The sequence below is a fragment of the Monodon monoceros genome, unplaced genomic scaffold (assembly GCF_005190385.1).
Source record: "Monodon monoceros isolate NGI ecotype Baffin Bay Population unplaced genomic scaffold, NGI_Narwhal_1 Super_Scaffold_1, whole genome shotgun sequence".
Classification (NCBI taxonomy): Eukaryota; Metazoa; Chordata; class Mammalia; order Artiodactyla; family Monodontidae; genus Monodon; species Monodon monoceros.
This window is the reverse complement of record NW_021703765.1, coordinates 69,012,202-69,039,495: the sequence shown is the minus strand read 5'-3', so window position 1 is coordinate 69,039,495 and position 27,294 is coordinate 69,012,202. Positions and strand designations below refer to the sequence as shown.

General features: G+C 49.7%; 2 protein-coding genes across 9 annotated transcripts in view; one reads left to right on the top strand and one right to left on the bottom strand.

Moving 5' to 3' along the window:
* SART3 (spliceosome associated factor 3, U4/U6 recycling protein) overlaps nucleotides 1-14,089 on the top strand; it is a 33,427-nt gene extending 19,338 nt beyond the window's left edge. For 2 of the 4 annotated variants that reach the window (XM_029224597.1, XM_029224591.1), the window contains exons 7-19: nucleotides 367-522; nucleotides 1,219-1,357; nucleotides 1,844-1,951; nucleotides 2,651-2,728; nucleotides 2,847-2,905; nucleotides 3,867-3,976; nucleotides 6,813-6,958; nucleotides 7,839-7,915; nucleotides 8,511-8,679; nucleotides 10,334-10,794; nucleotides 11,318-11,470; nucleotides 12,300-12,490; nucleotides 13,144-13,582. In XM_029224597.1, coding sequence (XP_029080430.1) covers nucleotides 367-522; nucleotides 1,219-1,357; nucleotides 1,844-1,951; nucleotides 2,651-2,728; nucleotides 2,847-2,905; nucleotides 3,867-3,976; nucleotides 6,813-6,958; nucleotides 7,839-7,915; nucleotides 8,511-8,679; nucleotides 10,334-10,794; nucleotides 11,318-11,470; nucleotides 12,300-12,490; nucleotides 13,144-13,306 — 2,010 coding nt within the window. In that variant the 3' untranslated portion in view covers nucleotides 13,307-13,582. Of the gene's footprint in view, nucleotides 1-366; nucleotides 523-1,218; nucleotides 1,358-1,843; nucleotides 1,952-2,650; nucleotides 2,729-2,846; nucleotides 2,906-3,866; nucleotides 3,977-6,812; nucleotides 6,959-7,838; nucleotides 7,916-8,510; nucleotides 8,680-10,333; nucleotides 10,795-11,317; nucleotides 11,471-12,299; nucleotides 12,491-13,143 lie in introns of all 4 variants that reach the window. The other 2 variants (XM_029224599.1, XM_029224593.1) reach the window with 2 other exon arrangements.
* On the bottom strand, nucleotides 13,810-20,464 carry FICD (FIC domain containing). 5 transcript variants are annotated; one of them, XR_003793832.1, is made up of 3 exons: nucleotides 18,610-19,508; nucleotides 16,214-17,814; nucleotides 13,810-15,982 (listed from the first exon to the last, which is right to left on the bottom strand). XR_003793832.1 is itself a non-coding variant. In XM_029224608.1 (3 exons), the coding sequence occupies exons 2-3, from the start codon at nucleotides 18,908-18,910 to the stop codon at nucleotides 16,739-16,741; spliced, it is 1,377 nt and encodes a 458-aa protein (XP_029080441.1). In that variant the 5' UTR covers nucleotides 18,911-18,967; nucleotides 20,382-20,464; the 3' UTR covers nucleotides 13,810-16,738. The 5 variants fall into 5 exon arrangements, 2 of the variants coding, with proteins under 2 accessions (XP_029080441.1, XP_029080437.1); XR_003793834.1 differs by having other exon boundaries at nucleotides 13,810-14,886; XR_003793833.1 differs by having other exon boundaries at nucleotides 13,810-16,517; nucleotides 16,632-17,814.
* Nucleotides 20,465-27,294: the final 6,830 nt, after the last annotated feature.

The following is a 27,294-nucleotide window of genomic DNA, read 5'->3' as shown; positions in this document are numbered from 1 at the left end:
CACCCCACTCAGTAGGCCCAGAAAGTGATATCTGTTTTGAAAGGATGGTTAGCAGTGGTCGTTGGCAAAGATGTTTCTCTTTCATTCAGTTCCTGATTGATGGGAGATTTAAATTCCCTGTGGTCTGGGGATGGAGTTTAAAAAGGGTTTACGGAGCCTTTGTAACTATTGCCATGAAGAGGCACTTTGGATTCACTTTCTGCTCATCAATTTATAGACCTGATATGCAGAGGTTCTGCGAGTGGGGATTGGTGATTCTTATCTTGGTGTGGCCGTTCTCACCAAAATTTACTGCGGAGCTGTGTGTGCTTTCTGACAGTGTCACATAGCTCATTCCAATTTCATTGCCATTCTCCTTTGCCCCAGTTGCAAGCCGAAGCACCCAGGCTGGCTGAATATCAAGCATACATCGATTTTGAGATGAAAATTGGAGACCCCGCCCGCATTCAGTTGATCTTTGAGCGCGCTCTGGTCGAGAACTGCCTTGTCCCAGACTTATGGATTCGTTACAGTCAGTACCTAGTAAGATAACCTACCTGTTCTAATCTCACTTTATTTTTTACCAATTTAGGTTCCATTTAAAGAAAATCAGAAAGAGTGCCAGTAGTTAGCTGCATGCCGCTTCTCTCTGCTTGACTCACTAAGGAAGTCTCCTGGTGTTTTAAGTTATTTTAAACTGATAACTGTAAAAAAATTTTTGCATAGCCTTACTATTGCGGACTTTATAACATATTAATTTTTCTTTTAACTTATTATCATGGAAAAACGTAAATACATAAATGTAGACAGATTAGTAAAATGAAACTGCAGTTAACCATCACCCAGCTTCAACACTTAATTAATGGCACTAGTCTAGTTTCATCTACAATCTTACTAGGTTCCTTACCTATTTTCCTCCCTTCCATGTTATTTTGAAGCAAATCCAGAAATCACATTTTGATGGTAAATATTTCAGTGTGTATGTATAACAGATTTGAATCGGGATCTAAACAAGATCCATACATTAGGATTGGCTGATGTCTCTTAAAGCTCTTTGATCTCTAGGTTCCCCTCTCCACCTCTCTCCTCTTTTCCCGCAAAACCCCTTGTGATTTTTTTGTTGAAGAAACCAGTCATATTAAGGAAATGTCTTTTGTCGGTTGTGCTGGGAATGTCTCATGGATGGTGAAGTCTTAACAATAAAATTTTCTCTCCTGACCCTGGCATTCTTTATCATAGGATCGGCAGCTGAAAGTAAAGGATTTGGTTTTATCTGTACACAGTCGCGCTGTTAGAAACTGCCCGTGGACAGTTGCCCTGTGGAGTCGGTACCTCTTGGCCATGGAAAGACATGGAGTTGAGCATCGAGTGATTTCAGGTGCGGATGTTTTTGTGGGAAGACTTCTAAGCTTTTTGTCCCGAGTCAGAAACATTGAGCTGTGACAGAAGTTATTAAATCGGCGTTCCCCAGGCGGTTACTTTGGGATATTGGGTATTAGTGACAAGAAGGGCTCTAAATGGGAGATATGAAGTAGTTGTATTTTTTGACTTATTAGAACTTTTTAATGTCTTAATATTCATTGTGATTTTCCAGGGAGTCATGGTCTTTTCACCAACTTACTTGACCTGGAGCACTTTAATGCAGGGCACCTTGTGGGATGTGCCCTTTCTAGAACACAGTTTGTACACCACTGTAGTAGCCTTTCTTTTGAACATTTCTCTCTAGCTCATTTCATTTTTGTTGCATCCCATTATTACTATTTAAGCCATATGGAATTTTATAGTCAGTAGCAGTTTTTTAAATCATCTTTTGATAACTTCTTTTTGAATTGGCAACAAATCCTGGCTTTTTCTTCGACTCCAGTGACCTTCGAGAAAGCTCTGAGTGCTGGCTTCATTCAGGCCACTGATTATGTGGAGATTTGGCAGGCGTACCTTGATTACCTGAGGAGAAGGGTCGATTTCAAACAAGGTATTGAAGTTTATGTGTTTCCTATCAGAACTGAGTTTTTCCTTAACATGTGTTTTGGTAGGATGTCCAGTTGCCCAGATATCCCATGGTGGGGCAAGTGATATTGGTCACTTTTTTTTTCTCAGAAATTTTAGCTATTTCAGTTTGTAACGAATCATGCTGTTTATTGTAAAGGGAGAGAGTAATGGTCCTTACGGTTTACACTGGCTCCTGCCAACTTCTTTAGTCTCATTTCTCCCTTCTCTCCCTTCTGTGTATCCTAAATAGTTCTTTACATGGGACTGCTGTGTTCCTTTTAAATCATTGAACGTCCATGGCATCCCCTGCCTTCCTCTCTCCTCCTCCTTCAAAAAAGAAAAAAAAAAAAAAAAAAAAAGAGCAACCAGAACCACACGCCCCCACCCCTAATTGGTGCTTGCTTCCTCATGCAGGGGGCTTTTAGCCATTCTGCCGGCTCGGGGAGACCCCCTCTGCTGTGGTCCCGCACATGGCGCCCTTGTCACCTTTGTCCTCGTACTGTCTGTGATGTGCTGTCTTCCTGTATCTGCCTCCCCCCACTGTGTGATGAGGGCAGGGCCTGGCAGTTTTATTTCCGTGTCCCCAGCATGATGCCAGGGAGCTTCAGTGTAGGATTGAAAAGAACAAACCAGACGTGGCATGTGGCTTCCTCGAGCCGAACCTCTCTGCACTTTCTCACAGACTCCAGTAAAGAGCTGGAGGAGCTGCGGTCTGCGTTCGCCCGCGCCTTGGAGTACCTGAAGCAGGAGGTGGAGGAGCGTAAGTGGGCCTCCCGCCGCGGCCGCTCGTGCTGCCTCTTCTGCTCCGTGTACCTTTTTAGTCAGAGGCGCTTTGCCTCTCAATTACTTTCTGATTTCGTCTACTTCTGTTCTTCAAGGTTTCAGTGAGAGTGGAGATCCAAGCTGCCTGATCATGCAGAACTGGGCTCGGATTGAGGTAAATGTTTTTGACACATTGTCAGTTTCATCCCCCTTTGAGGGACCTTTGTCCGATAGTGTGACCGAAGCTGAGTCAGGATCCCAGGTGACGGTCTAGGCCCTGTAAGGATTCATGTTTATTTCCTTGCTCGACACACATTTGTTTCTATCTTAGGGAGACCCCTAGCTCCCATCTCAAAGTTGCGCAGCAGCTGTCTGAATGCCAGGCACTCACTTGTGTGTTCCCTTCCCGCGCTGTGCCCCATTGGTGAGCACGTTCCCAGCGTGAGCCGCTTGCCAGGCCTTTCACTGTGTGCCGGGGGATGAGATAAGCCCTGTCCCTGTGCTAGTAAGGCTTCAAGCTAGTGTGGAAGACAGACAGTTTCACAAATAATCAGAGGATATAATGAGTTGAATGTTATTGCTGAACCAAGGACCCCAAGGTGAGTAAGACGTGAACCCTGCCCATAATCGGCTCGTAGGATTGTAAAATTCTAACGTTTTGTCCTCTGGGGGAGAGTCAGGTATCAGGTAGTTGGTGGGTGGGATGGTTGTGTTGAGACCACGTTAACGATGCAGCAACTGCGGCTCAGAAGTTAAGAGCCGGCATCTGCTCCTCGATCCATCTTTCTTTCTCTGCCTTGCCCTTCAAATAAAACACTTACAGTTAAGCTTGTTAAAAATAGAAAACGCCTGGCCAGTACTGTCGTGAGTGCCTGTGGGCTCCCAAGTGTGGTTCTCGAGGTGAACATGGGCAGGCAGCCTGAGGCTTGTTGCTGCAAAAAGGCTGACATGCTTGGGCTGGGCTGTTATCGTGGGGGGTGGCCCATGAATGTCCAGGGACTTAAGTAACGCTGATAGTTTTGGGGTGAGTTTTGGGGTGGGAGGTTTTTAGCCATGTGCGTCTGAAGTGTTTTGTAACAAGTGTCACCATCATAAGGTCTGAGTCCTCTCCTAACTCAGTCTGCTAATGCGTGCAGGCTCGACTGTGCAATAACATGCAGAAAGCCCGGGAGCTCTGGGACAGCATCATGACCAAAGGGAACGCCAAGTATGCCAACATGTGGCTTGAGTATTACAACCTGGAAAGGTAACCGGCCGGGATTGGGGGCGGTGCTTGTCAGGTGTGACCCGCATGTCCCCTGCCTATGCAGCCTGGGCCTGCTTGCAGTACACTGCTTCTCTTTATCGTCCTGTCTCTCCTTGGTGGCGGGGGTTTATGGGGCAGGGCTACAGAGAACCAAAGATAATATTCTGTGCCTGGGCTCTTAGAGCCATGCATTACTTTTTTTTTTTTTTTTTTAACATCTTTATTGGAGTATAATTCATTACTTTCAATTTATTTTGGTTTGTTTTGATTTTTGGACATGAATGTTTTATTTGACTTTCGGGGGAGCTGTTTATTTTTTGTATTTGCTTTGTCTATAAAAGTAGGAAATACTAAAAAGCAGAGAGGAAAAAACCCAGGTTTTTTTGCAGTGACAGGCCCACATACAACCACCATTAGTTAATGGTTTGGGTATGTTCTTTGAGACTTTCCTATGCTTAAATTTTTAAGAAATGATGATGCAGTTATAGTATACATTTTCTAAACCTCTAAAATTATTTTAAATGTTTATAACATGGAGAAGGTATAAAGAATATGACCAGCTTTTAAATTCAGTATATCTTGGACATTGCATGTCTATAAACACATCTTTTTTCTGTTCTGAACATTTTGTTTTTTTATCCCTGATTTAAAAAATAGTATGTGGGCTTCCCTGGTGGCGCAGTGGTTGAGAGTCCGCCTGCCGATGCAGGGGACACGGGTTTGTGCCCCGGTACGGGAAGATCCCACATGCCGCGGAGCGGCTGGGCCCGTGAGCCATGGCCGCTGAGCCTGCGCGTCCCGGAGCCTGTGCTCCGCAGCGGGAGAGGCCACAGCAGTGAGAGGCTCGTGTACCGCAAAAAAAAAAAAAAGAAAAAATGAAAAAAATATTATGTGCTCAAGTTAAAATTGAACATTTAAAAAAATGTGAGATAGAAAGTGAAAGTCTTAAAATCCTTCCCCAGAGAAGATCACTGTTAAAACTTCTTGAATATTCCTCTAGATCAGCGGTTCTCAAGTGTTTTGGTCTCAGGACCCCCTTTACACTCTTAAAATTTGAGGACCCCCTCAAAAGCTTTTGTTTTTGTTTATGTGAGGTATATTTATTAATGTTTTTACCATGTTAGAAAATAAAACCGAGAAATTTTAAAATATTCATTTAAAATTCACAATAAATTCATTACATTTAACATTTTTATGAGAAAGGACTGCTTTCCAAACTCCAAAATAATGCAGTGAGAACGTGGGCTGGTTTTATACTTTTGTAAATACCTTTAGTCTGGCTCAGTAGCAGACAGCTCGATTCTCACGTCTGCTTCTGCGTCCCCTCTGTTGTGAACGTTTTCACTGAAGATGAGGGAAATTTGGCCTCACACAAATAAGAGGTTAGGAAAGAGAAGGGGGTATTTTTCAGATAATTGCAGATATTCTTCTTTCACACTACAGCAAAATTTATTAACAAGTCATAGTCATTTGCATTCTGGAATCTGAAGCCATATCAATGAATTTTTCACTCTGTTGCATTAATATCCATTGGTCTGTTTTGCACTGAGCAGACCTTTTATGCACGCGTGATTCTGTGACATGCGGTGTGTGTGTGGAAAATGCTGACTCATTAAGTCCTGCAGCTCTTCCAAATATTGATGCGTTTCATTATCCCATTTGTTATATCTGCACTGATCTTTGTAGAAAAGCCTTACAAGTAGGAAGCTGTCAGACTCACGGTGACAGATACAAATTTTCCAAAGCTCTACAGATACAAATTTTCCAAAGCTCTAATTTTCACTTGAAAGCTCCAGTCTTATCACCGTCAACAAAAACTCTTAAGTGGTTTTCCTTGAACTTATAGCCTCACTTCGTTAATTTTTGAAAATGTCTAGCAAATACCCAGGTCTGAATCACCATAGTTTTTGTCACTCAGCTGTTCTCTCAAGTGAAAATGATGTTCCATGAAAAAAAGTAACTAGTCCAGCTTGCAGCTCAAACAGTAGCCCATTATTTCTTTGCTACAACCATTGTACTTGGGTATAAAGAGGTGCTTTGATGTGTACATCCCATTTGTCACACAGAATATTAACAAGGTGTGCACTGTCTTGATTTGTGCTAAGAGCCACTGTAGCTTTTGCACTCTCAGTGCAAATGTCAACACAGTGGAAAAAGTCCAATAAATGTTTCGGTATTATTATGAAAGTAGTTTTGACTTTGCAGACCTCCTGAAAGGGTCTTAGGGACCCTCAGGGGTCTGAACTGCTGCTCTAAATTTTTTCTGAGTGTCTATAATGTTTATGTATATTTATAAAAAATTTTAAAACAGAAATGAGAACATAGTATCTCATAACTGCTGGGATGAACAGAATGTTGTTTTAGATATACTATCCTGATGAGCAGTATATATTTCCATGTCAGTGTAGGAAGATCTGACTCTAGGCATGAAATCTGACAGTCCCCTCTGTCAGTGTCTCTCCCCTCGAGTGGGACCGTGTCCTAGAATTTCTCTAGGGACTTTATCAAGTCACCCACAGCTCTTGGATTGCCCCCATGCGTTGCACATGTGAATGCAATAAAAGCAGAACGCCTGGCTGAGGACCACTGTCCCCAGTGCGTTTTCCACTAGCACTGACTTGCTAAGGGAAAGAGTGGCTTAGAAGAAAGCTTTCATTTTTGACTAGAGGGCTCTCTGGGAAAAGGAGAAAGCATTAAAAGTATCATTAGCACAAAGAGCATGGCATCTCAGAAGTGTGGGCTTTGATGCCGTGATGTTAGCTGTGTGAAGACAGCCCTCCCTCTGCGCCTTCCGCTTTGTGTGCTGGTGGCCCGAACTGTGTGTTTTCCGCCTTAGGGCCCACGGTGACACTCAGCACTGCAGGAAGGCTCTGCACCGGGCCGTCCAGTGCACCAGCGACTACCCAGAACACGTCTGTGAGGTGTTGCTCACCATGGAGAGGACAGAAGGTGGGGACCTCGGCGCGCTGCCTCTGGCTTGGGGTCTGTCCCTTTTGCCATTTGGTTTCAGGTCTTTAGGCTTAAGGACAGACTGTGTTTACGGCTTCAGCCCCTCAAGGGGCCTCTCTGATGCGACCGTCACACGGTGTTCGCCAGTGAGGGGGGGAGTCCTGTAGCCCTCCTCAGACTCCACGTGCCAGGGGGCCCGTGACGATGCTCTAGCGCAGGCCTCTCAAGGCTCTCTTTGGTGGGGGCTGTTGTGTGCGGCATCCCTGGCCTCCCTCTACCCACTAGGTACCAGTAGCGCTTTTCTTGCCCCCAGTCCTGACCACCAGAACCACCTGCAGGCGTTGCCAAGGGTTCCCTGGGAATCAGGAGAGACTGTGCTCCAGCACAGCGCCGACAGGCACGTGGCGAAATGCGCTCCCTCGTCACGTGTGCCTCTCTCGTGAATTTCAGAGCCTCAGTGTTCAGTTTCCATGGGCGTTAGTCTGGATTTCGGGGTATGAACCCCTCAGAACTGGAGATAGACACCCAAACAGCAACAACAGAAAACACCCCAGCATTTCTCATTTGAGGAGCTCTTAAAACCTTTCGGTCTTAGTACAGGTGTCTTGTACCTTTTGCATTAGAATGTTTTCATAATCTTTGCCACAGAGAGCCCATAATAGAACCTATTCTGGTTTTCAAGTCTCTTTTCTAAAAGAGAACGGATGTTCTAAACACACCTGGAAGGACTATTTGAATTCTGAAACTTGAAACCTATACAAATGAAATCTTAAAATGGGGAGCCGATTCTCCAGTTGTTACTGTTTGATGGAAGAGCTTTCTTCTGGAGGTGCGGGACAGTAAGAAAATTTTATATTATTATTATATCCTTCAAAATCTGAAGAAGTGAAAGTTTGCTTCTCTTCCTCTCAAGGTACTTTAGAAGATTGGGATATAGCTGTTCAGAAAACCGAAACTCGACTGGCTCGCGTTAATGAGCAGAGAATTAAGGTAACGATGCTCTTTATTTCAAGTCTTTGAACCTCTGAAAACTATTTTGACTGTGTTTGGTATGAATGTTCCTTGTCAGAACCTTTGGGGTCGTCCTGAGAAATGTCTTTTACTCAGAGTATTAACTATGAAATGTTTGAATCAACATTTAAGCCTGTCTTTTTAGATCGGCTTAAAGCTTTAGCCCCAACGATAGATACAAACCAAAGCAGGAATTTTGGCCCTGAAGGTTATTGGAATAGACGAAGAAGCTAAAAGAGGAGCCTGACATACTTAGCCTAGCGATTGGAGCATGAACACCCCCAAATAAATCAGGGCCTCGGTTTCATAGATTTTTTTTCCTTTCTTTTGGTGAGTCATTCATGGGGATGTTGTGAGACATACGGTAGACTTGAGATGCAGCTCCCAAGAAGCCTGAAGAGGCTGGGGCGCAGCTGGGGAGGTTGGGAGCAGCCCTTCTCCTCGTCCTCTTCCTGGTCGCCTCCCTTCTCCCGGGTGGTGGCCGTCCTCCCTGCGCTCTCACCTCTTCCATCACGAGCCAGTAGACTTCGTGTAATCGCCACGTACAGTGACGCGTCCTATCCCGATTCTCCAGGCTGCGGAGAAGGAAGCAGCCCTCGCCCAGCAAGAGGAAGAAAAGGTTGAACAACGGAAGAGGGCCCGGGCAGAGAAGAAAGCGTTGAAAAAGAAGAAGAAGACCAGAGGCTCGGACAAGAGCAGAGCTGATGAGGATGATGAGAAAGAGTGGGGCGACGACGCGGAAGGTGAGGCCTGGTCGGACGCCACCTGGGACATCCCGGAGCTCCAGACAGGGCGCAGAGCAGCACGGAGAGCCTTCTTGAATTTGAGAATAAGTTGCTTGCAAGGTGCCCACCACCCTCCCTGTCCCTGCCTGCCCTCTACGTGGGTGCTGTCTTCCCCAGCTTGACTCCAAGGCCCTGTGCCAGGCGCCACCCCGTGTAGACACACCCCTGCCCATACTCCCTGGGCTTCGCTCCCTACCCTGTTGCTGACACCACCGCCCTCTTCCTGAGTCGTGCCTCCTCTCCCTCCGTGGGCTCCCACACCCCCACCCTGTCCTGTCACTCCCCGAGCATGGACACTGCCTTATCCTCAGGCCCTGGCGCCCTGCACCGCCGCCGCAGCTGGGCCCTGCAGTGACACCAGGCTTACTTGTCCCCATCAGGTTTTGACAGGTAGAATTTTCCAGCCAGTGTTTGTCACCCCTGCCATTTCAGGCGTGGGCAGGTGTGGGTCAGATTTGTTTCAGCAAAACCAGTCAAGGTAAAGAATTGTCTCTAGACACTAAAGGACACTAAACATTTTTCTAGTTCAGAGTTGTCAACCAGAGGGAAATAGTAATGGAGTCATTGTTCAGTTGACCAAGAATTTCTCCCCGAGTCTTTTTGGGGCCTTCAGAAATGGTAGCTCACTGCGCTTTAGGGCTTCTGGTTTAGCAGGGGAAGGCAAACGGGACCTGTGGCCGCAGTGTCGTGTAACAGGGACTTGGGGAGATGTAGGTGTGAATCATGGTGGAGGCCAGGGAAAACACTAGGGGCCCTGCAGGAAAGACTTTGTGGGGAAGTGACGCTGCACCTTGGCATCTGGGGGAGGAGTGTGAGAAAGAAGGGAAGGGGCCAGCCAGCCAGGGTCAGCAAAGCACAGGGCACAAAACAGCCTGGCATTTTCTCCGAGCAGCAAGTGTCTGCCTTTGGGCCCTGATGCATGGCAGAGGGCTGGGTGCTGGGGTGGGTGAGGCTGGGGCAGCAGGCAGGCCAGCAGGCCCAGTCAGGGTGCCCTGGAATGCAGCGTGCCACGGTCAGGCTCCATCGGGAAGGCAGTGGGAAACTGATGGGAAGGTCTGGAAGCAGGGGACCCTCACCAGTTGGGTTTCAGTGTTGTCCCCCTGGAGGCAGTGGGAAGAGTGGGTTGGAGTATGATGTTGTTAAGTTCTGTTGAAGGACAGAAGACAATCGTGAACGTGGGTAGGAACTGTAGCACCACTTTGTACTGCTTCCAGGGGTGCCCCGGGGAGCACATACTTCAGTGTCACCGGAGGTGCTTGTTTACCCGCGGTCCCCAGGCTCTATCCTCCCTTCGCTGCCCTGGGCTGTCTAGGATGGGGGTCCTTGGGATTTGCCAGCCCAACTTGGAGACCCACTGACCTCTCATATGATTAAGCGTGGCCGATGAGGACTTAGGTTATCACTTGCACCTAAGTTCATCCCCTCACACGAATGTAACTGGGGCCCGGAAGGGAGTGGGATGAGTCGGGCGGGGCAAGAGAGACCTGGCTGAGGGCGGTGGGGGGCGGGTCGTATAGGGGGAAGAGCCCTTTCCCTGCCAGCCGCTCCGCTTGCACTGACAGGAAGGGGTTAGTTAACTAATAGTCACTGCTTTTCTCCCGACCTATTGTAGAGCAGCCTTCCAAGCGCAGGAGGGTGGAGAACAGCGTTCCTCCCGCTGGGGAAGCTGAGCTGGGCCCAGAAGCCGACCCGGGCCTCTCTGGGAGCAGCGCCCCTGCGGCCGCAGAGCCTCCCTCTGAGCAGAAGGAGCAGCGGGCGGCCGCCCGAAGGAGAGATGTGCCCAGGGTGCTGCACGACAGCAGCAAGGACGGCGTCACCGTCTTCGTCAGCAACCTCCCCTATGGCCTGCGGGAGCCTGCCGCCACGCTCCGGCCGCTCTTCGAGGCCTGCGGGGATGTGGTCGAGGTCCGCCCCATCTTCAGCAACCGCGGCGACTTCCGGGGCTACTGCTACGTCGAGTTTAAAGAGGAGGCGGTGGCCCTGCGGGCCCTGGAGCTGGATCGGCAGACCGTTGAGGGGCGGCCAATGTTTGTCTCCCCCTGTGTGGACAAGAGCAAAAACCCAGACTTCAAGGTAGGTTTGTGGAATAAAGCACGCCTTTACGTAGGGTTGCGGTAGGACGGGGTAAGCGCTCTTTTCCTGCAGCAACTCATATTTAGAATACACGTGGAACATTTGTTAAGAACGAAACTTCCGCGTTAACCGGGTCAGTTCTGTTCTGGTTCACTGAGGTCTCAACTCGGGGCTGGGTCACTTCGAACCGGCATTACTTGACAGAGGACGGTACAGTTAGGAACTGTGTGATGGCCGCTTGCCGCTGGATGGTTAGGAGTGACGGGACTGTGCCAGGTGTTTTGTATGTTACCTCACTGGGTCGTCACCCAGGCTCTGGGAAAAGTGGCTTCACTTGCCATTTTACAGAGGAGGAAGTGGAAGCTTCGAGAAGTTGAGTGACTCGCCCAGGGCGAGTTGACAGTTCCCAGCACCCGGAGCCGGCTCTGGCTGGGCCAGGCCTGTGGACGAGGCCTGACCCCGTGTCGTGGGGAGCTGGGTTGGGCCTCGGGTCATCATTTCCTCTCCCCACTCCTCCCTGTAGGTGTTCAGGTACAGCACTGCCCTGGAGAAGCACAAGCTATTCGTCTCGGGCCTGCCATTCTCTTGCACAAAAGAGGAACTAGAAGAGATCTGCAAGGCCCACGGCACTGTGAAGGACATCCGGCTGGTCACCAACCGGGCCGGCAAACCCAAGGTCAGCGTCTGAGCAGACGGCAGTCGCCTCCCGGAGTCTGGGCGAGCCTTTGTTCAGAGGTTACTTGGTTCTAGAGTGGGTTCTGATCTGTCTACTAGGAAGCAGACGAGAAGTTAACAGGATAGGTGCGCTAGGCTTTTTTTCCATTTGGAGTCAGATGAACTGACTCCAAATGTGGCTCATTGTACTTAAAAGAATAGGGTGTTTGAAGAAAAACTACCACGAATTAGCAGGGGCTCCAGTGCAGCTCCCAGGCTGTGGGGCCTTGGGGTGAGGTGCCCCCCCTTGCAGTCTCCTCCCTCCTGCCCAGACCCCTCTTTTCACTAGGCCTCTGGCCATCTCCCCGGGCCCTGCACTGGCTTCCCCCTTACCACGTCCTCCCCTTCTCCGGTCCCCTCAATCTCTTGTGAAATCCTTGACGACGTTTTGAGTAGTTGTTTAAGAAGAGTTTGGTTGACCTCTCAACCCCCGTCCCATTTATCCAGGTTAATCGAGAGTTGAAGACTATGAATAAGGGCGTCCCCAGGCACAGGGACATCGGGGCTCACCTGTGTCCAGGACCCCTCATCCATTTGCTAGATTTATGCTGGTCCCTCTCTCTTTTTTTGGCTGGAGCAAGCACAAGATGCACTGAACTTAAAAAGTTATCTGAAGTTAGTCAGTTGCAGAAATAGGGAGGGAGACTAGGGCTGTGAGACCTATAGACAAAGGATGGCGGTGGTGGGGAGGGAACCCAAGGGTCGGGGGCCCGCCCTGAACCGGCGGTGGACCTCAGGGAGGAGGTTGTGCCCTGCAGCACTCACCTGGCCGGGCTTTTGCAAACTTTCAGGGCCTGGCCTATGTGGAGTACGAAAACGAATCCCAGGCATCTCAGGCTGTCCTGAAGATGGATGGCATGACTATCAAAGAGAACGTCATCAAAGTGGCTATCAGCAACCCGCCTCAGAGGAAGGCTCCGGAGAAGCCAGAGGCAAGGAAAGCCCCGGGGGTCGCCGTGGTGCCGCGGCAGATCTACGGAGCGTAAGTGTTGTGCGCTCGTTGGTCAGACTTCGTCCTGGCCTGCACCACGGTGAACGAGTTTCCCCTCAACACAGTGAGTTCAGACGGGAGGTCAGGGCCTGGCGTCCCTGGGGCGCTCACGCTCGTTCCCAGGGCAGGGTGTCGGCAGCAAGTCCACGCTGAGGGCCAGGGAAGTGGGACCCTCTCTCGTGTTCGCTGGTTTACTGGTGATTTATTTATTAAGACAGTGATTACGTTAAAGTCCCCTTTGGCAGGTGAATCCATATGTGTAGGTTCCATACCTGACAGCCATGTGCTTGCCGTGCTAATCTATATCTCCACCTGTAATCCAGATAGAAGCTCTGCTCTCACCCGACAGGGATGAGGCAGCAGGGTGCGAGGTTATTTGGTGAGGTCTGCAAGTTTACAGCCGTTTTTATCCACCCTGTGTGTGACGGTATTACACAGACGTGGCCCTGGCCAAAATTGTGGAAAAGGCAAAGTTGGTTAAAGTGATTTTTACCTAATAGCCGAAGTCAGGGAGAACAGGGCTTGTCTTATTACCCTTCTTGTTTTTTGTTTTTCACCTTTTACCTTGCGGTGATCTAAGACCATCCTGGCTTATTTTCATCAATTGTCGCCTCAGAAGGTCCGTGCATTGTTTGCTCTTCCAGGCGGGGGAAGGGGAGGACCCAGCTCTCTCTGCTGCCCCGCGCCCTGCAACGCCCAAGCGCCACCGCAGCCCAGGCTGAAAACGGCCCTGCCCCACCGCCGGCGGCCACCGAGGTACCCAAGATGTCCAATGCCGACTTTGCCAAGTTGCTTCTGAGAAAGTGAGTGGGACTGTGCGAGAAGGGAAATGCCTTACTTGATGCTGGCCGGGAAGACGCCCGGTGCCCAGCTGTGCCCTGGCTGTGCAGGACCCAGTGCAGCGCCTGTGACCACACGCTTGCTCTGGTTTAGGTAGGACGGGAAAAGGGTGTCCAAGGAAAAATGAGGCTTTAAGTGCTCCCTCATATTGAGGGCGAGAGGATGAAAATGGTCACTCCACAGGCTGGGCGCAGGGTGCAGTTTCCTAAGATGTGTCTTAAAGAGAGAGAAACAGAAGTGAAATGCGAACACACCGTTTTGAGACCCCCCCCCCCCCCCCGTCCAAATATTTTTGGCCACCTCTGGTCCCCTTTTTATAAGACACTTCTCTTACACCCTGCACAGCACAGGTGCCCATCGCTCTTTTAATTTTTAAAAGACAAAATGGCAGGTGTTAGTAATTCACCAGAATGGCCTATTTTAGTAAAGGGGTGGGGGCAAGGGGCATCACATAAAAACATCTGATGGGCTTTTGTTCACGGGGGCTGTGCGTTTTTATATTACGTATTTGTAAATGACACGTCAACCCACTGTTTTGTTTCCTAAAAGCAAAATACTTGCGACATTTGTATAGGAATTCTGTGCGCCATCTGCTATGGACGTTTTTCTTTGCCTAGTGACTAAGTGAACTGTGTTCTTTGTCTAAATACTGAGTTTCAGCCCTTTGGTTTTGTTTAAATAGCATTGTCAAGTGCAAACTTAAATTCTCCCCATTTAGCTTTGTTTATTAAACTGAAGTTCTCTTAAAAACTTCTTGTCGAAAGGTACTCAGATGTGCATTCAAATATGTATTTTGAAATGAGTGTACCTTGGTTTACCTAATGGGTGTGTAAATAGAACTTTTGTAAGTCAAATCCGCTTGGCACTTTGATTTAAACCATTTCTGCTGTGATATCTTCGGTTTTAAACTTCAGTTTACAGCAGTTTGGCACTTAACAGCTCTCAAGCTTTTTTTTTTACCCACATCTTTTATCCAGTATTTATTGCTTTGAAAGTGACATTGGCAGTTCAGTAGGGAAACTGACTTTATAAAAGGCACTCTGGGGAAAAAAATCGGAATTCTTTCCTATGTCATGAAAATCAGCTCATTTATCTGTTTCTAAAGGTTTTATGCATCATTCAGGCTGTCCTATATTTTTTAACTTAACAATTGAACCAGATAAGTAGTAAACTAAGCCCCGTGTGCCTGTCATCGAGCTTCAGCATTGCTCAGCTCATAGCCCGTCTTCATCTCCACCTCCTGCCCCTCATGTATCCCGTGTTCTGGAGGGATATTCACCTAATAATACTGTAGCACGTACCTCTAAGGACTTAAAGGCCTTGGTTTTTATCATTTCTAGAAACATTAGCAGTAATACCTTAATGTTATCAACCATCCAGGCAAAGCTCCAATTTCATGTTGTTGATTGATAGGTTCTCTGTACCTCATCTTTATCTTCTGCACAGAACGTTAGGTGTTTCTGAATTCAAGCAGCGGCTGTGAGCAGTCAGAAGAACCTGTGTTCTCTGGGCTGGCCGGCCATCCACTTCCCTGCAAGAGGCCCGTTCTGTGGGTGAGAGGATGTGGGTCAGTCGGGGACCAAGGGGCCATGGACCTTTCCTTAGCAATCCAGGTCATGTGGTGGTAAACGGTTTTGTTCTCTCGCTCTTGCCAATCCTCTGACCTCACCCTCTCAGATGTCCACAGGGGCTTGTTACAGAGGTGGACCTTTCAGACTCGAGCAGGACCCGATTTAGGTGCAGGGTGTTGACTGTTCTAGAAATAGATTTTCAGGAACATAGGAGTGGGTTTATGTAGTCCTGGGGGGGGAAACTGATGGTAAATAGATACATGAAAAACCATTTCAGCTACTCGTGTCTTAGTGCAAGATCAGCGATACATCCCTGTCAACGTAACCAACCAGTTCTGTCTCGGTGTCTTGTTGAAATAATTACCATCTTGGATCTGTTTTTCTCCCAGAACAATATAAAAGAATAGGGCTAAAGTTCTGAAAGAATCCCTCCTTCCCCCTTAGGATAGATGTATGTGTGGGAACATCTCTTGAATAAGGTAGCAAAGTCTCAGGCATTTATGTAACAAAATACTTTATTAGTAATTTGTTCAAATAATACCCTTCACATAGCTAAAGTGCAAATTTCTCCCTCTGGTACAAAGCAAGCACTTCTGTCAGGCTTCCTTGGTGTGCTTATAAAGAGCAAGACGATTAGAAGAGTTAAGGTTTAAGAAATACCTAATGGCAGCATACAAATACACTTTTTATCAAGGTTTGAATAACTATTACTTGGGGCCAGTTCATACATCTTTTCACTTTACTAATCTTTCAGAAATTCAGACTAAACAGCAGCAGCCAACTTGGAAACTTGGCTTTAGTTACATGTAACATTTTATCTTCTAACAAGTTGCCAGGAACATAAGGCCACTCCAAGGCAATCTGCTCTGCTTCCGAGGGGACAGTGGCTGTGGGGCAGGTGAGTGGATTAAAGGGACGCATCCTGGCTGTGGTCAAAAGTGTTTCTCGGCTCCTGTGAACTGGCGCTCTGACTCCTCACAGATGCTTGTTGGGGACTGACTGTCTTCAGATTTGCAGCAGGATTTAATTGTTAGGTGACAAACCCAGAAGAAGAAACATCTGGTCTGAATTGCTGCAAATGTGAGAAACATCAATACAAAGCACCCAGGATAGCCACGCCCCTGTTCTTAATTAGAGAAACGGCCGACGTGGCAAAATAACAGCCTCTGGTACCGGAGTTTGCAAGCTATGGCTCAAAGAACCTTCCTTGAAATAAGCGAGGTATCTAACTAGATACACTGTAAACGTTCATTTCATATCTCAGAAATTTGCTCTACCGGTAAGGATTAGTCACAACACTAACCTCTTGGTAGGGGAGCCAATGCCTGTACGAAAGGAAGCTTTCAGTCACTTCTCACAACTGCGACCGGGTTCTCCTCAGCCGTGCGGACTTCTCTCAGGTAGTCGCAGACCCTCGCGGCCGGTTCCAGAAAGGGCTGCAAGGGGTTACTCCTCCGGACCTCATCCCACAGCTCCCCCACCTCAGTGCAGATTCTGCTCCAGAACCTGTATTCTGGTCACACAAGGAGCACTGATGCCCCCAAAGCCTGCTGGGGCCACCCCAAGGATCGGGGCCACCAGCACAGACAGCACACGTTTAACCAGCTCTGAGGGAAATAAATAACTGGGCTCAATTATAAGTTATCTTAGGGACAAGGCTTAATAACTTAGTTTTCTTCTTTAAAGAAGCATTTGGAGATAAAGAATTTTAAGTTTCTTACCCATCTCCTTTTACTCTGGGAGATGACTAGGTTTCTAGAATCGCTGAGTTTCTTGGATTTATTCCCCCCCCGGGACATCCTTTGCCACCAAGGGAGGATTTAGAGCGTTAGGGCTTCACAGGCAGCGTCTCCTTGAACCTAGAGTGGTTGGGTCTGGCCTCTGGCAGTGCCACAGGGTACTCTGTGGTGGCAAAGAGCAGGGTGTCCAGGGTTGTCTCCGTGCACTTGGCAATGAAGCGGATGAACGGCCTCACGTCGCCTTCGTTGGCCACCTCCAGCACGTGGTAGTACTCGGACCTCTGCTCCTTGCGTATGGTGATGGGCGGGTAGCCCGCCTGCATGAGGATGAGGTTCATGAGCAGGCGCGAGGTCCTGCCGTTGCCGTCGATGAAGGGGTGGATGTAGACGAGTTTATAGTGGGCCAGGGCCGCAAACTCCACCGGGTGCAGGTTCATGGCGTCCTCCGAGTTGAGCCACTGTATGAACTCCTGCATCTGCTTCTCCACCTCCTGAGGGTGGGGCGGGACGTGGTGGCCCACCAGGACCTGGGTCGTGCGAAAGCGGCCAGCTTCCACGGGATCCACGTACCCCAGCACCCGCCGGTGGATCTCCAGCACGTCGCTGATGCTGACAGAGCCGATGCGGGAGAGCAGCGTCGTGTTGACGTACTTCATGGCCGCGTGCATGCCGATGACCTCATTCTGCTCCTCCAGGCTCTTCCCCGGCACGGCGTAGCGGGTCTCCAGGATGTGCCTGATCTCTGAGAGGGTGAGAGTGTTGCCTTCGATGGCCACTGTGTGGTAGATGTGGTGGTAGTACGTCTCCTCCATGACCCGGCGCAGTGCCGAGTTGCCCTTGGGGATGGACATGACCTTCTTCACTTTGCTGTCGATGATGCTGAAGTACCGCTGGTCAATCTCCTCCACCAGCGGCAGCGTGCGGTCGCGGTTGACCAGCGCCTTCTTGTGGTGGGGCGCGATGGTCAGTGCTCTGGTGTACAGGTAGTCAGCCTGGATGATGTCCCTGTCCTCTTCTGAGAAGATGCCGAACTCATTGAGCGCGTCCACGAAGCCCGGGTCCATGTTGAGGGCGTGCAGGAAGAGCTTGTGGGCTTTCTCCCGCTTGCCCTGGCGTTTCATTTCCAGGGCTTGGTTCAAAGCTGCTTTGGCTTCTAACTTGCTGGCTAGAAAAGAGTCAAAGAGGTGTGGGTCAGGGAGGGGCAGAGGACGTTCAGGGGCGGCGTCACCCCTGACAGCTGGTCTCCTCCTGGTCTCCTCCATGGCCTCAGGGGGCTCTATCCAGCCATGTTGTACATGCCCTTCCCATATCTGTATGTGCAGACAGGTCTGTTCCCTACAGCCCAGTGGGGCCCTGTGCTGGTCGCTGTCCACTCAGCCCCAAAGCCATTCTCTACCGTGGGGGCAGCAGCCGGGCTCCTCGGCCCCCTCCTCTGACCTGCCGTCGTTGAGTGGCTGTGTTTTCCTACGGCCGCAGCTCCTGTCAGGCGGCCCTCCCCTACCTCTGCTCCAGCTCGCAGCCGTTCTGGTGATTGCGGGTCCCTTCTTCCCCCTGCCTCCACCCCTGCCCCTTTAGGCCCTGGTTTTCAACTGGACCCTGCGGTACCTCTGGCCCTTTTCTGCTGGCCCTCCCACCCCCAGTGCCAGCCACACCTCCTAGACTTCTTTTAGTTCCTCAAGTGCCCAGGGCTCTCCTACCTTGTGGTCTCTGCCTGGAACACTCTCCCCTCAAACCTTTTTCCCTTGGGTCTCTCCTCAGGCATCCCCTCCTCCAGGGAGCCTTCCTGTGTGCTCCTATGGCTCCCTCTGCTTCCGTATCACCACATGTATCTCAGCCACCTATCACCTTGTCTGTCTGGCTAGGAGCTCAGGGCTGACCCTGTACCCCGCACACACGACATAGCTGGCCCTCTAAATACCTATGGGATTAACGAGCGTCGAGGCGAGATGGCCAGTCTTACCTGGAGAGGCCTTGGTCTTGACCACCAGCGGTGCTGCATCCCTGGAGGTGACACTGAGCTCCGTGGATGGGCTGGTGCACTTGGTGACAGCAGGCTGGGCCCTGTCCAACTTGCTCCTGAGCAGGTAGAAGCCTTTGAGCACAGCCAGACACTGCTCCTCCATGGCCCCCAGCGGCAGCAGCAGGGCCATCAGGGAGCCCAGCACCATGCTCAGCAGTATCACCCACAGGAAGCGGCCCCAGACTGAGACCCATTTTGGTTCAGTCACCGCCATCACTGAAGCCATCGACATGAGTGTCATCTGGACCCAGGGGTGGGCCCCTTGCACATGTCCACAGTGGCCTGGGAGAGAGCAGATCTGCAAGGAACCAGGAGTTGTAAGAGGTGAAGCAGGGGAACCGATACCTTGATGACACATTTCTGGCTTCAGGGGAGGCTTGGAGACCCCACGGTTCTTAATTCACTGTGACCAGGGGGTGGGGGTGAGGCAAGGATTAGGTGCCGCCTCCAGGGCGGTGTGACTGTGAAAAACAGTGCTGCCACCCAACTGCTATTAAACACCTACTGCATGCCAGACCCTGTGCTAAACCCTAAGGACCTCACACGTACCCTCCTGCAGTCTTCAACAGGAACTGAGGCTGCCCAATTCTCCAGCGGAGACCGGCTCAGAGAGGTGAAGGCCCTTGCCCAGAGTCACCCAGTGAGCAAGTAACGGCCTTAGGTTATGGCTCAAAAGCCTCCCCACTTAAGCGTAAATCTGTGGCCTCTGACTCGAAACACTGGGTGCCCTAGACACATAACACACATCTCCAGAACAGCTAAGGTAGTTCTAAGGCTCATTCTTTGGTAAGTACAACTGTTTGAAGGCCTGATTTATTGCCACCTGGGCAGTCAGCTCTTCCTGCCCTCACCCTGATATTAGCCACAATTCTGTTCCCCGCTCTGGCCTTCTTTTCCTGGCCTGTCCAGGAGGCATCCCGCCTAGAGTTTGGGCAGTCTGAGCATCTCAAGAGGAACTCAGGTTGTGGGCCAGAGGGGGTGACCACTTGCCTTCTGTGACAATGAGCAGGTGCTTGGGGCTGGCAGTGGGAGTGGAGGGATCGGGTCTGCAAACACCATCATACTAACAGTAGGCATTTATTAAGCAACTACGGTGTGCTGGGCATTGAGCTGAGTGCTAGCAATGCCTTATCTCACTTACCCCTCACCACCTCACGGAGGAAAGCTGCCCCTAAGCTCCACTTTACAGACGAGAGAAACTGATACACAGAGAGCAAGTCAATTCCCAGACAGCCTGCAGGGAATAAACAGCGGCATTCGGGAACGAATTCCCAGTGCACCTGGGTCCAGAGTACCCAGGTCTTCACCTCTTTTATCATAACCAGGGCCCAAGCACCCGATCCCATCTGCTCCTGGTACTGGACCGAAACCCAGAACTGACTGATAAGGTTTCTGGGGGAGCCCGGCTGGCTGATACAGAACATCTGAAAAGGCGTGGTACGAGCTCTAATGGGGAGGTACGGAAGAGGGTGTGGGTCACTGCTTCGTCCAGGTGGTCGGCGCGGGCTCCTCGGCGGGGCTGGAGTTCTCCGAGGAGGACGTGCGTTCTGGGGGCACGAATCTCTCAGCCCTCCCTAGCTAGGAAGGGGGAAACCGGCTCCAAGAGGCGAGGACACTGGACTAAGGTCATTCTGAGAAGCCGCCCCTTTCCGAACCCCCCCCCCCAGGGCTCGCTGCCCCGCTGCACCCTTCCCGGTTCACCCCCTCCTCACCTCGCGCCACTACCCGGTCCTGCTCTGCCGTCGCCTTCTCAGCACTCGCAGTCTCGGCTGGCCGCCGGCTCCGGAGACCTTTGCCTTCAGCCCGTGGCCCCGCCCTCGGCGACTCTCCATTGGCCGGCCCGCCATCCTCTTCGCAGCGTATTGGCTTCCTCAATTTGTCTGCGCCTCGCATTTCCGGGTTCCCGCTCTGCCTCCGCTTTCCCGGGAAAGACGCGCCGTGGGCCACTCCCATTGGCTGACTCCTGTATTGGTCTCGTGCCCGAAAGGACCAATAAGCAATAGGAGAGGCGGGGCGTGAGCGACAAGCGGGAGCCCCAGGTGCGGAAAACCCCCGCCTATGCGGTTTTGGGGCGCTCTGGGTACGGCCTGAAAACTCGAAGTTCCAATTGTCTTTCCCTTAAGTTTCTTCCTTCCGCGGGCCCCTCTCGCCGTCCCCTGGGCCTCAGTTTCCTTAGGTGTAAAGTGAGAATGCTGATGGTTTACAGCTGTCCACCCTGTTAGTCTGACTTAACACCCCGCGTTCTCAGCCTCCTCTCTGTGCTACCAGGGTTGCCCTCTTCCCCCGTCTCTCACCTTCTTTTCCTCCTGACTTTTAAATTTACATCCTCTTGAGAAGAGCCTGGCTGGTTCTCTTGCTTCCCGGTGTGGGCAAAGAATGTTGCCTGCCATTTCAGCAAGCAAAGAACTCTGCCTGCCATTCTGGTAGACAATGGATTATGGCCATCCCTCAAGCCATCCTACGTTGCAGCTGCCCAGAGGATTTGTGCGCCCTAGGTGGAACTCAAGATGGAAAGAAACAGGATACTGGCCCTAGATAATTAAGATGCATATCAAAGGAACAATTTCAATGAGCCTACATTCTTCCATCTTCTTATAGAAAGGCACTAAACTCATTCACTTGAGATGCTTTTTGTGATTAGCAGCAATCTTCTGAGTGTTCAACAGCACCCCCAACCCCCCCCCCCCCCCCCCCGCAAAAACTCATATCCTGGCTCCTCCCTTACCTCTTTGGAACAGTTCTTCAGAGTTGAGAGGACTCTGCAGTCGTCAGTAATGTCCCTGAACAAGAACAATTAAACTTTCAGGTCGTATGTTTTGTTTTTCAGTCGACAGAAGTTTTCTCCTTGAAGCAGAGAACTGAAAGCTCCATTTTAATTCACTTTTTTTTTTTTTTTTTTTTTGCGGTACGGGGTCCTGTCACTGTTGTGGCCTCTCCCGTTGTGGAGCACAGGCTCCGGACGCGCAGGCTCAGCGGCCATGGCTCACGGGCCCAGCCGCTCCGCGGCATGTGGGATCTTCCCGGACCGGGGCACGAACCCGCGTCCCCTGCATCGGCAGGCGGACTCTCAACCACTGCGCCACCAGGGAAGCCCTAATTCACAAATATTGACATTAAACATCCAGGACGTGCCCAGAAATGCTACAGTACATGAGTTAAAAATATATATATATTAGCAGTACAGATTCTGTAGTCAGGGAAACCTGGGCTTAAATTCAGACTTTGTCACCTTGGCTGTGTGTTCCCTTGAGCGAGTCGCAGTTTCCCCACCTGTAAAATGGGGGCAAACAGCCTACCTCACTTTTGCCCTCAAGTTTGGGATTTGCAGAAGGCCTGACACCAAAGTAAGCTCCTCTTGTCCGATGCACAGCAAGCCAAAATGCTGAGAAACTGAGGTTTGCAACGAAGAGGATTGATTCGCAAGACAGCCAAGCAAGGAGACAGGAGAACAAATCTCTGATCTGCCTCTCCTTGAAGGCAAGGGGCTCCGGGTATTTATGAGATGAAGAATAAAGCTGCACGGCGGAGGCATGGGGAGCAGGGGGCAGGTGATTGGAAAAAGGTGTGATAATTATCATCCTGCACAGGCGTAAGCTACAGGCCTCTGCACGTTCAAAAGGTCACCGACAGACCCCCGCCCATGCCCAGGTGAATGGTGGATGGACCGCTGCCTACTCCCAGGTGAATGGTGGGTAGTCCTATCCAGTCTCAACCAGCTCAGCTGAACGAGACACAGCTGACTCCAAGTTCCTAGAAAACAACTTGGGCAAATACCTTATTGTTTAGCTATGGGCTGCTTGGAGGACAGGCAAGTCTTAAAACCTTAGTGGAAACAGGTGAAATGGATTTAACTCACGGTTGCAGTTCCCCCTATTTTTGATCATTCCTTAATCTTGAGGAATAAAGGCAAAAACCATTCTGGCTACTTCCTGCTGATAAGAGGTGCAGCTTGTGGAATCAAACTGCTTGGTACTCACTCGAAAATATTCTCTTATTCCTGGATTCAAGTTAACATTTTGATTTTAATAAACAATTACTACCTACACACCAGCTGTCAAGGCACTTATAGGCCCAAGATTGGTAACTGAAACCACAGACGAAGATGTACCCTGAGGGGGGCACACAGAATGTCAGACATCTGACATTCTTAGATATTAAATATGGAAGGGACATAGCCTGGGAAAATTAAGTACAGTTTCTACAATATCCTGACAAAGTAGAACCTTGCCAGGGGTAGACACCAGGTCTTTAAAAATCCAAGGACATGAGGAGAGGACCAAATTTCAGCTTAGTCAAGAAAAAACAGGGGACAGGAAATTCTATTAGCCTAATCTGATACGTTACATCTGAAGACACAGTGAAGATAGGGAGAGTCAAAAAATTAATGACAGGCACAGTCAAGGGATCCAATACAGAATGATCCAATACAGAAAAAAGGTTTTGGATGACAGGTCCAGCAGCTAAAGGGATTAGCACTTCTCAAACTCTGGCAAAAGTAGGTAATCACTGAATTGTCCTTCCAAGCCTGGGAGGTTAGAAGCCAAGAGAAGGCATAACAAAAGAGAACAATCATTCTGGTAATCTAACAAGTTATTTAAATTGCCTTCTGAGAATTACCAAAGCCACCACTGCAGCAATCCCACTCACCTTGATTTCTTTCTTGAAGCTTCTTTCTGAAAAAGAAACTTAAGATCCACGAAGGGGTTCACTTGCCCCCTTGGAGAAGTCACTGTTGGGGGTCTGGAACCAGCCAAGGTTTGGATGATCTTGGTTGCAGTTTTTCTTCTGCAGCAAAAGCATGGTTTCTGTTTCCCCATCATGTTCCTCATAAGGTCTAGTCCAGTGAGGATGGAGCTGGTTTTCCAGATGTTTATTCTTCCAAGATTCCAGTCTAGAGGTTCCTCGTCTCCCCTAAGAGCTTCCTAAAAGGGGTTCTGCTATGAGTCCAAAGTTGGGGATCCACACGGGGCAGAACCCGGCCACCCCCAGGAATCCCCGGGGGTCTAGAGTTTCCATTCTATCGGGGAGCAAGTCTCTCTATCCTTGTGAGAGTTCAGAACCCAAGTATTTAACAGAGGGCTGAGAACTCTGCCTATTTTTTTTTGGACCCATGATAGCCTCTTTCAATCAAGAAGTTCAAAGTCAACACTGTATTCTGCTCCTAGGTGTTTGTCTTACTGGTAATCAAAAGATTGTCCACAATACTGGAGCAGGGATCCCTTCTTTAGCGGAAGCTCCCTCAAATCTTTTGCCAGGATTTCTCCAAACGTCGTGGGGGAATTTTTAAACCATCCCCCCGCCCCCTAGGAAGTAGTGTCCAGGAGTACTGTTTTTTAACTCTTGTATCTAGACCTTCCCATCTGCAAGCAAACAACTCTTGGGAGTCAGAGCTCAAGGGTATGCAAAAAGAAAAAAGAAAAGTCATCCTCCGACTCCAATATGGGAAACCAACAAAAGCCTCCAGACAAAGTAGTGAGCAGGGTGTATGGGTTAGGGATCACTGGGTGAATGTCTTAGGCGTAGCAGTCTTTACTCTCTTCCCAGGACCCCCATCCCCTCTCACCTCCTGGCTCCCCTTCTGCAGTATCTCTTCCGGAATGGTCACAGGCTGTCTTTTGGGGTTGGAACACTAGAGTCTGCAGTGGGCGAGCCTGCTCAGGGGGTACGTTAATGTCTATTTGCCCAGATGCAAAGGTAACCCTGGTATTTAGTGAGTCTTGTCCCAGAAGGGGAATGGGGCATTCAGGCATGCGTAGAAAGCCGTGCTTCAGATGGGTTTTCCCCATCTGACAGTCTAGTGACTGGAGAAAGGGCTTTTTCAAGGTTTCTCCCAACACCCCAGTCACTAACAGTCTCAGAAGAAAGTTTGGAAGGCCAGGTGTTTAAGACAAAGTAAGTGGTCCCCGTATCAATCGGAAAATCCAAAGGGTGATTCCCCACACAGGCACAGTCATCCGGGGCTCCACATGCGAGATACTGATGGACTCGACGGGATTTAGAAGAACCTCTGTCATTCTTTTTTTTTTTTTGAATTTTATTTTTTTATACAGCAGGTTCTTATTAGTTATCCATTTTATACATATTAGTGTATATATGTCAATCAACCTCTGTCATTCTTGATCACCTGGCACACCAACTGTTTACCTTTAAGTCTTATTGAGGATGGGACGCTTTTCCAGGGTCCCTCCTGTTTACAATATGCACGCTGGTGGGGTCCCACTATCGGATGCACCATTCAAGTGGGAGCTTGGGGCCTCTTACCTTTTGCTGAGTCCCGCGTGGGGGGTCATCCATTTGGCCCGGCTCTTCCCTGTGTCAAGGCAGTCACCAGTGGAGTGGCCAGTTTTATTCTCCGTCGTTCCCTTTTCTGCTGAACCTGGTCCCTGCCGTGAAAAATTCTGAAGGCAATTTAAACAAGATGAGACATAGGCATCCCTAAAGCCCCTTCCACCTTTTGTCATTTCCTCTGTATATCAGGGGTGCTCTGACCAATAAGAGTTATATTAGCCATCTTTAAATTCGGTGGAGCCTCAGGGTCTATAGCTGTATATTGCCTGTAGGCTTTAAAGATCCAGTCTAGAAATTCTGGAAGATCCTCATTCGGTTTCATTTTTACCTCCTGTACTTCACTGAGGCTTCTTTGGCTCGGCAACCCTCCAAGAATGCAGTCTCCATGACGTTCAAGTTCTAGCCCATCCCCAGCATTCACCTCCCAACTGGGGTCTGCTGTTGGTACACTTGCCGTGGCTCGTACTGGGTTACCAGGGATTTCTGTGTGCAGCTGATCTGCCTCTCCCGTGGCTTTATCCAGCACCATTCTATGTCCTTCTGAAGTGAGGAGGGTACTTCATAAACTTTGCCTGAACCTTTTGTCTTGGGGGGCGGGGCATGCTGCGCGGCACGTGGGGTCCTAGTTCCCCGACCAGGGATGGAACCTGTGCCCTCTGCAGTGGGAGCGTGGAGCGCCCTAACCACTGGACCTAACCACAGGGAATTTTGAACATCTGCCCAGGTTGGGTTGGGGGTTGCAAAGATCGGTGAAAGAAGATCTTCCATTCTCTTTGGGTCGTCTCTGTAAGCTGGCATATCGTTCTCCCAATTAAATAAATCTGAAGTTGAAAAGGGATAGTGGACCCATATCCATCTCATAGGCTACCCAGTCTCAGCATTCACACCCCCAGTGGGGACTTAGCTTAAGGGATATTGCCCCACCCGAGTTGGGGTAGCTCCCTGGCAGGTATGGGAGGGGGAGACCATTCCTATCTGTTGACTCTTGGAGACCAGGGGGCAGAACTCGAGCCTGAGGCTGTGGCTCAGACTCTGGCAATGAAAAAGCAGGAACACCATCGTCTGGGGATAGAGAAGGAGCAGTCACAGTGTCTGACTGACTTCACAGCAAGTGGTCCTCCCTGCATTTGAATCAAGCAGAAGAGGTTTCTCGTTTTCTCCGTCTCCCCTTCCTGTTGGACCATAACCCTGTATCTCCTCTGCATAGGTTTATCCTGATACAACATCAGAGACCGTATATAATGCATCTCATCCCGTTCTTCTTCCCATTTACAAACTAAATCTAGTTGTAGAGTTGTAATTTAAGGATTCTTTTTCAGACCATTTTGCTCCAGAGTCTAAAGGATATTGTGGCCGTGCAATGTTACTAAACAAACAAAACAAACCATTTTTTTCTTCTCCATGGGTTCGTTACTCAAAGTCTCCCAATTTGGGAGAATGCAGCTAGAGGGCTGCACAGGGGACTTGAGTTAACATTTCTCATTTTGGAGGGGCTTTGCTTCCAGGTGGTTACAGCAACAAAATCTTTCTAAGGGTCCTTGCTACAGGCACCAAGAAGCTCAGTCCCCAATAGCCCACCTTTAACAGGGCAATCAGACAGACGGACATAGATAAGACCAGGCCAGAACAAACAAGACCAAAACCCAGAGCCCCAGGCCTTTCACCCAGGTATGGAGTACCTGGTAGCTGTGAGTCTTTTATGTCGGCTCCAAAATCCTACCAGGTGGGCCTCCAACCCATGACTGGGTGATCACTGCAAAGACAATCCATGCACAGGTGTGTTTCTTTAACGAGATCACCCCAAAGATGTCTTCCAGACTCCCAAGCCCCCAAACCATCTCTTCGTTGCAAAACAAAAATAAGCACCAAAGGTCAGTGGCACCTCGCTGGGGAGATCCAGGGGAGGGTCCCTGACACCATCAGACTGGGAGCTGCTGGGACTCGTCCACAGGCTCCCAGTACCAGTGAGGGGCTGACGAGTCACAGGTAATAGGTGTGTTTGGACTTACCTCCTGGATGGTCCCCCAAATCTGCTCCCAAACCAGGTTCTTGCCTGACACACAAAAGCCAAAACGCTGAGATGCCGAGATGTGCAGCAAAGAGAGAGCGCTCCTGGGTACAGAAGCCTTTCCGTGTCCCTCATTTCTTATGTGTAGGAAAAAGGTTTCAGCCTCCTAGACGTTCCCTAATTAGAGGAAGAAGGGAATGCAGAAACAAGGGAGGCTCAGTCAAGAAACGACAGTGCGATGAACAGAGTCCTAGTTCCTCCTCAAGGGATACACATAACAACCTGATACATACCTCTGAGTTCTTCTACAGGAACTAAGCCCCCCACCC